The sequence below is a fragment of the Cebus imitator genome, unplaced genomic scaffold, assembly GCF_001604975.1.
Source record: "Cebus imitator isolate Cc_AM_T3 unplaced genomic scaffold, Cebus_imitator-1.0 Scaffold449, whole genome shotgun sequence".
Classification (NCBI taxonomy): domain Eukaryota; kingdom Metazoa; phylum Chordata; class Mammalia; order Primates; family Cebidae; genus Cebus; species Cebus imitator.
In genome coordinates, this window is record NW_016107764.1 from 2,276,694 (window position 1) to 2,283,706 (window position 7,013).

General features: G+C 64.0%; 2 protein-coding genes across 7 annotated transcripts in view; one reads left to right on the forward strand and one right to left on the reverse strand.

Annotated features, from left to right (window-relative positions):
* Positions 1-2,151, forward strand: part of GSDMD (gasdermin D) — a 4,758-nt gene extending 2,607 nt beyond the window's left edge. Inside the window, exons 5-11 of one of the 2 annotated variants that reach the window (XM_017511542.2) lie at positions 151-259; positions 525-578; positions 847-924; positions 1,047-1,219; positions 1,297-1,438; positions 1,542-1,615; positions 1,751-2,151. In XM_017511542.2, the coding sequence (XP_017367031.1) occupies positions 151-259; positions 525-578; positions 847-924; positions 1,047-1,219; positions 1,297-1,438; positions 1,542-1,615; positions 1,751-1,993 (873 nt within the window). In that variant the 3' untranslated portion in view covers positions 1,994-2,151. The remainder of the gene's footprint in view (positions 1-150; positions 260-524; positions 579-846; positions 925-1,046; positions 1,220-1,296; positions 1,439-1,541; positions 1,616-1,750) is intronic. The other variant, XM_037732467.1, reaches the window with a different exon arrangement.
* The window catches only part of MROH6 (maestro heat like repeat family member 6), a 15,271-nt gene that overhangs the window by 3,695 nt on the left and 4,563 nt on the right, over positions 1-7,013 (reverse strand). Inside the window, exons 10-15 of one of the 5 annotated variants that reach the window (XM_017511525.2) lie at positions 6,568-6,735; positions 6,160-6,279; positions 5,800-5,902; positions 5,627-5,692; positions 5,425-5,492; positions 4,506-4,583 (exon numbers count right to left, since the gene is read on the reverse strand). In XM_017511525.2, the coding sequence (XP_017367014.1) occupies positions 4,578-4,583; positions 5,425-5,492; positions 5,627-5,692; positions 5,800-5,902; positions 6,160-6,279; positions 6,568-6,735 (531 nt within the window). In that variant the 3' untranslated portion in view covers positions 4,506-4,577. Of the gene's footprint in view, positions 1-4,271; positions 5,493-5,626; positions 5,693-5,799; positions 5,903-6,128; positions 6,280-6,567; positions 6,736-7,013 lie in introns of those variants that run through there. The other 4 variants (XR_001819837.2, XM_017511524.2, XM_017511526.2 and 1 more) reach the window with 4 other exon arrangements.

The window sequence follows — 7,013 nt, forward strand, 5'->3', positions numbered from 1 at the left end:
GTGCCCGGCCTGGCCCCCAGCACCCAGCCCACACCCGCGCCCCACAATCTCGTGCCCTGGTGGCCGGCCTGGCCCCCAGCACCCAGCCCACACCCACGCCCCACAACCCAGTGCCCAGGGCCCGGCCCTGAGCCCATCTTCATGCCTCAGGGTGAGGGCACGGGCCAGGGCCACCTGAGCCAGAAGAAGACGGTCACCATTCCCTCGGGCAGCGTCCTCGCATTCCGGGTGGCCCTGCTGGTTATTCACTCTAACTTGGGTGAGCTGGAGTTGGGGGTGTCTCCGGCCCAGGCTCTGGCAGAGAAGCAGGGAGGCCTGGGGAGAGCTACCTGCTGGCACGGGCTGCTGTGGGCCCCTGGCTGGACAGTTGACTGTGTCTGGCAGGCGGCTGAGCTCCTTGGCTCTGGTGTGTGGGTGAAGGGGCAGGGCCTGAGCTGGACAGGGGAGCTCCCGGTAGGGAAGGGGAGGGGAGGCTGGGATCTAGATGACATGCCTGTCCCTGTCTGCTCCCTTCTGGCTGCCAGAAGTCATTCTCTTCCCGGATAAGAAGCAGAAGACCTTCCAGCCGCCCCCGACAGGTGACAGCCGAGAACCCCCAGCCTGGGGTGTCCAGTGGGAAAAGCACACTCCCTTGGCAGTTGAGGGCTTCTCTTCTGGTGCTCAGGGCACAGGGAGGTCGGGCAGCCGCCACACACACACAAGGGGCAACACAGGACAGCTGAGCCTGGGCCACCCTCCCTGCCCTGCCAGTGTTAGAGGTGGTGACCAGGGCTGTGAGGGCCGGGGAAGGCCACAGCCCCCCATTCCCTGCACTCACCAGCCCTGCCCTCCTGTGCCCCTGCCCAGACTACAGGCCTTTCGGCAGCAAACTTTCCTGGCAGACGGACATCTCCATGAAGGGGTGCATCAGCAACTTTTGGACAGGTCAGTGGCCTCCTGACTGTCCCTGGGGCCTTTGGTGGGCTCTTCTTCTGCCCTCTGGGGTCTGCCTGTCCTGACCGGGGCTTTCCGGGGCCCTGTAAGCTCCCAGCCCTCTGTCCCTACAGATGCGGTCCCTGCGAATGGGACGGTTACTGAAGACTTCCAGGGCCTTCGGACAGAGGTGGAAGCTGTCTCCAAGGAACTGGCGCTCATGGACGGGCAGCTGTGCCAGCTGCTGCTGGAGGGCCTGGAGGGGGTGCTGCGGGACCAGCTGGCCCTACAAGCCTTGGAGGAGGCGGTGAGCAGGGGAGGGTGCCGGGGGCACACAGGGCCCGCCCAGCCAGCCAAGCTCATCTGCCCTTCCCGTGCCCGCAGCTGGAGCAGGGCCTGAGCTCCGAGCCCGTAGAGCCCCTGGGTGGTCCGGCAGGTGCTGTCCTGGAGTGCCTGGTGTCCCCTTCCAGAATGCTGGTGCTGGAACTCGCCGTCCCTTTTGTCTACCTGCTGGGGGCTCTGAACAGTGAGCGGCCCCTGGGAGTGGGGCAAGTGGGGGGTGGGAAGGAGGAAGGTGGGTTTTCCCAGGTGGGGCTTCAGGAACCCACTCTTACCTGACTCTCTCCCAGCGCTGAGTAAAGTCCAGCACCAGCTGCTGGTGGAGGCTATGGAGTTGAAGACCCTGTCGAGGCAGCTCGATCTGGTGAGAGGGTTGGGGTGGGGAAGGGTGGGCTGAGCCAGCGGAAGGGGGCCCTGCTGCACCTGGGGGGGGGTGGTATGGGCAGGCACAAGGTGCCCAGGGCTCCCCAGCTGACACACTCCTGCCCTGTCCTGGCAGGTGGGCAGCCTCTTGGAGAAGAGTGCCCCGTGGCAGAAGCGCAGCACCGTGTCCCTGCCTCCCGAGCTCCTGAAGAGCGGCTGGGGTGGAGAGACACCAGCCTGGGTCTTGCTGGAGGAGTGTGGCCTGGAGCTGAGGGAGGACCCGCCCCACGTGCACTGGGAGCCACAGGCCCAGGGCCACGCGTGTGCGCTCTACGCTTCCCTCACACTGCTGTCAGACCTGAGCCGGGAGCCCCACTAGCCTGTGCTCGGGCATGCCCTGGCAGCTCTCCAGCAGGGCAGAATGTTTGCCCACCAGCTGCCAGCCCTGCGAAGGTCAGGAGCCCAGCAGCCATGTGGTCAGTCTCCTGTGGGGCTCAGGAGTCGGAGAAGCTCAGTAAAGTTGGCGTGCGAAGGAAAGGCTGGTAGCAGAGTTTTTGGGGGTCTTAGATCTGGGGTGGGGTGGGTAGGGGTGAGGACAGTACCCACGCAGGGTCAGGAGGGACATCAGGGCCATGAGCAGGTGATGTCTGCACCATCCAGCCCTTCACCCTGGAGCTAAGGCGTTGCCGCTGTAGAGTCATGGGCCCATGGCCCTGCCCAGCCCCACCTGTGTGCTTCTCTGCCTTCGAGGAAGGGCAGGGCGATTCAGGTGAGGTTTCACCAGGCGGGTCCGTGGCAGAAGCAGGGCAGGAGCGTCTGGGGACACACTGCAGAAAGGCGTGGCCCATCCTCGGCCCTCAGGGGCTTTAGGGGGTACAGGCGTGGCTGGTAACAGACCCCACCCTCCTAGGGCCACACAGGAGGTTCCTGGAGAAGCATTGCTGAAGAAACGGACCTTTGGTCTGTCTCACCCCCATCTGCTTTCCTGAGCTAAGTGTAGAACAAACTCAACACCTCTCAGCCTTGCCCTTCTTGGAAAACCCTTTCAGGTGACTTGAGGGTGAGTGTGGTGGGAGTAGCCTGGGTCCTAGAAAGCTTTTGAAGAGGTGGGCACGCAAGGCACAGCCTTGGGGCCCTGAGACTGTCAATGCTGGGCCACGTGACAGGCCACACCTGACCCCATCTCAAGAGTTGCCCCAGTGAGCTCTCTGGCAATACTGCCCATTAGAGATCCAGGTCAAGACTGCCCCGGCTCACTGGCTGGAGGTGGAAAGGGAGTGAATATGTCAGGGTGCACCTGCCCTTTTGCCCCCCAGTCTTAGCCTCCATTGGAAGATTTACCCTGGGGTGGGCTCTCTACAGGTAGATCTAATGGACCCTGGGGGCCACAGCATCCCCACGGAGGCACCAGGCCACTGTGCCACCTGAAGCCTCCCGGGAATTACAACAGGCAAGAGTCACACTCCAGAGGCCATGTGGACTTTGCATGAATCTCACTCATCCTGGCAGGGCTGCCGGCTCTAGGCAGGGCCAGAGCAAGGTGGGCTGAACACACTCCTAACAGGCAGCGGTGTGGTGCAAGCCACGCCTGGACCGTAAACAGCCTGCTGCAGGATGGCACGGACTCTCCTGGGCACCATGGTGGGGAGGAGCACAGAGGTGCTGCCTGCCCACCACAGCCACCTCCCACCTGAGCCTCCATCTGGGGGTGAGCACAGCATCACCATTGGGTTTGCTCAGCAGACTCCCCAGCGTGCTGTGGGGTGCAGGCGAGCACTGTGCTTGGTGGGAGGGGTGGGCTGTGAATCGTTGCCCTGAGGTCTAACCCCTGCTTGCAAGGTGAGCGAGGAGGCCAGGTTGGCTTCCCTCTTTGTGGCTGCTACTGAGAGGACCCATGTGGCTGGGTCCTGAAACCCGTCCCCACCTGTGCCGAGGCTGTGCCCTTCATGGGTGCTCCCAACCCATCCTGGGCGGTGCGGACCTCAACAGATGACTGGCTTGAGAGCTTCTGAAGGTTCCTGCAGCTCCAGGCCTGCATCCTCTCTGCTCAAGAATGTTGATCTGTCTCTTTGCCACACCTGCTGTGCTCTCTTGGCCAGGCCATCACGCCCCCTGTTCATCATGTCAGGCCCCATGGAGCCTGGTCTTCTCCAGAAGCTGGCCCCAGCCTCCCTCCCAGCTGGACCACATAGGCCCAGGATCACACCTGTGACATCACGCACACAGGCCACCGATGTCCATGGTGCCCTCTCCCACCTTCTCTTGAGCTATTTCTTATATGTTGAATCCCGTTTTGGTATCTGCCATGGAGGATACACATAGCCAACCAAACCTTGCCCCTGACTCCACAAAGACGCATGTCCTGGGCCTGAGCCTCGGCTTCCTGCGTAAACCTACAGAGACCGTGACCGCACAGCTGACAGCTCTAACTGCACCTTTTCAGTGCCTGTTGGACCAGAGCGCAGCTTCTGTCTCAGGGTTAACCCAGCCTGACCTGGCCACAGCCTGTGCCTGGAGCCTGCCTGACCGTTAACCCTGCTGCCAAACTGGCTCTTACCTGGGGCCACATCAGGGCCTGTGGCCTGTTACCCCAGCCGGAGCCAGATCTTGGACCAGTTCAGTTCCCCATAACCACACTCAAAATAGGTGCCCAACGCTTTCCATCCACGTGTTTATTTTAGACGCTTTCCGTGCAGCAGCTGGGGAGACAGGTCAGCAGGACCCCATGCCTGCCCCTGAGGGGGAATGGCCCCAGCCCTTCACAAGGCTGCCCACACTCCCTGGGCTTCTGTGGAGGCTTCTGTGAGGAGAAGGCTGCAAGGGAGACCTTGAACGTGAGGACATTTCTAGGCAGGCAACCTAGGTTGCAGGAACCTGCCGACCAGAGCCAGAGGGGTGAGGTCACAGCACTGGCGGCTCTCAGAGCAGCCTCTTCCTCCTATGTCCAGTGGCACCGTCCTCATTCAACCCTGGGAGGGGTGATGGGGATTGTGGCCAGTGCTCAGTCTGATTGGGCTTGCACATGGCACCCCACAGGTGTGATCCCAAGTTGACATGGCCCAGCTGGGAGGGAGGCCAGGGCCAGCTTCCAAAGGCCAGGCTCCCATGGGGCCTGACATGACGAATGAGGAGCATGATGGCCTGGCTGAGAGGGCACAGCAGTGTGGCAGGGTAACAGGTCAACATTCTTGAGCAGAGGGGACACAGGTCAGGAGCCTCGGGATGCTGGTAAGGAATGGGCGCAGGATGAGGATGGGGGTGGCCAGCTGCAGGGCCGGCCAGGCCACAGCGTCCCGTGCAGGCATGAGGTGGAGACCCAGGAGGGCAGCCTACGGGATCACCAGCTTCAGGGTCCCCCACCAGACTCAAGATACCAGATGCCATCTGGGCCAGGAGCCATGCCCAATTGGGGCATGAGGGATGCTCCAGGGGACTGGGAGAACAAGAGGCCTGACGGAAACAGATGGGTGCTGGCTGTCCCTCTCTGTCGCCGTCAGGGTGCCTGAAGAGGGGTGGGGGGGGAGTAGGTGGGGGGTCGGGCACCGGTGTCCAGCACCAGGCCCAGGGAGCCCCTCCGTCGGGCGAGGACGGGCTGCTGTGCGCGTGGGGTGCCCAAGTCAGATCCCGGTCCGTGAGCCCTAGCCCCGAGCCTCAGGCTCGGCGGGGTCCGGGGCAGCCCCAGCGGCCTGCGAGGCTCCCACGCTGGAAGGGGCTGTCAGTGAAGACCGGTGGGGGCCGGGTAGGGTGTGGGGCGAGGCGGAGGACACGGAGCCCACGGGGATGGTCCCGGGCACAGGCCAGCAGTGCCACCTGCTGAGCGGACACGTGCGCTGCCGTGGCCACGGCCGGCTCGGGGTCGTTCTGGAGCCGCCCTAGGTCTGTGGGGAGATCACTGCTCAGACTGGCCGAGTGCCTGGACCACCCCTGGCCCTCCACCCACCGCTCCCATCCACTCCGCCCTAGAACCCACCACTCCTCCAGGATCCCACTCCCTGGCAAGGCGGGGCCTCACCGTGGAACAGCGAGTCCAGCAGGTCCTGGTTGACGCACCCGGGGCTGGCATGGTGGACAAGGAAGCCTGGACCACAGCAGATGCATGAGTGCGGGCCCCACACCCCGCAGGGCAGGGCTGGCCCAGCTCCCACAGCCCAGGTGCCAGGAGCAGTGTGACCCAGGTGGCCTCACCTATGAGCATGGCGGCTGCCCGGCGCAGAGGGTCCTGGGGACTCCGCAGGTAGCCTTGAGTCTGGCTCAGGAAGTTAGGCACGTGGCCCGGGTACCACCGAACCTAGGGAAAAAAGGGCTAGTGGCAGGACAGGAGGGCGGATCCTGAGTGTGGAGGAGGTTGCAGAGCTGAATCCAGGGGCTGGTGGTCCAGGAGAGCCCCCAGGGCAGGTGGCCTGGCCCGAGGCCTTGGACTTGCCCCACCAGCAGCCTGACTATCCGGTTTGGCTGTGGTAGAAACGGTTTGGGGGCCCCGGTGAACCCTGGAACAAGAGGGCAGCTGATCATACCCTCTCGAGGTCACCTTGCTTCCCTACTGACCAGGCGGTGGCAAACGTGGCTCAGGGCCTCGGGGCTATCATGGCGGGCCACGGTGACCATCTCCTCCAGCATGCCCCAGCAAAAGGCCTGGTCACAGCGGGCCAGGGTCCACTCTGAGCTCTGGGATAGGGGAAGGGAGCCGGGTCAGGGGTCCAGGAAGTAAAAAGGCAAAAGGTGGGGTGGGAAGAGGGGGAGCAGGGGCATCGGGCTGGGGACAGAAGAGCCCGGGGCAGGGGGCTGGAGTGAATCTGCCCAAGGAAATAGCAGTAGTAATCTGGCAGCCTGTGAGGCCTGCCCCTGAGGTCCTTGGGGAGGGGGAGTCCCTGACCTGTAATCGACGGAGGGGCGGCGTGGTGGGAGTGGGGAGTGTTGGCTGGCATAGGGGTGGGAAGGTGTGGGGTGGCTGACCTCAGCAGCATCTGGGCTGGGGTCATGCAGGCGCAACAGCAGCGGCACGAGACTCTGCAGCACCAGCCTCCGCAGGGGGCCGCGGAGCCCAAGCCGGAGCATGCCCCGGCCCCGGCGCACCAGAGTCCCTAGGAGCCCGACCGCCGAAGCGCGGACTGAGTCCCGGGTCTGCATGGAAGGGCGTCGTCAGGGCGGACAGAGGCTGAGAGGGACTGGAAGGGTGGCAGGGGGCGGCCAGGGCGGAGCGAGGAAGCAGGGGGTCCAGGGAAGGCTGCTGACTTGGTGTGATCTGGGGACAGGGCCTGGAGCCTGGGGAACCCCTGGAGGGCTGGCCTTAGGGAATGGGGTCTGGAAGGAAAAGTCTAGCAGGGAGGAGCTTGGCGGGACAGGATCTTGGAGGGCGCGCCTGGAGGGGCGGAGCTGGGCGACAACGGGAGGGCGGGCGG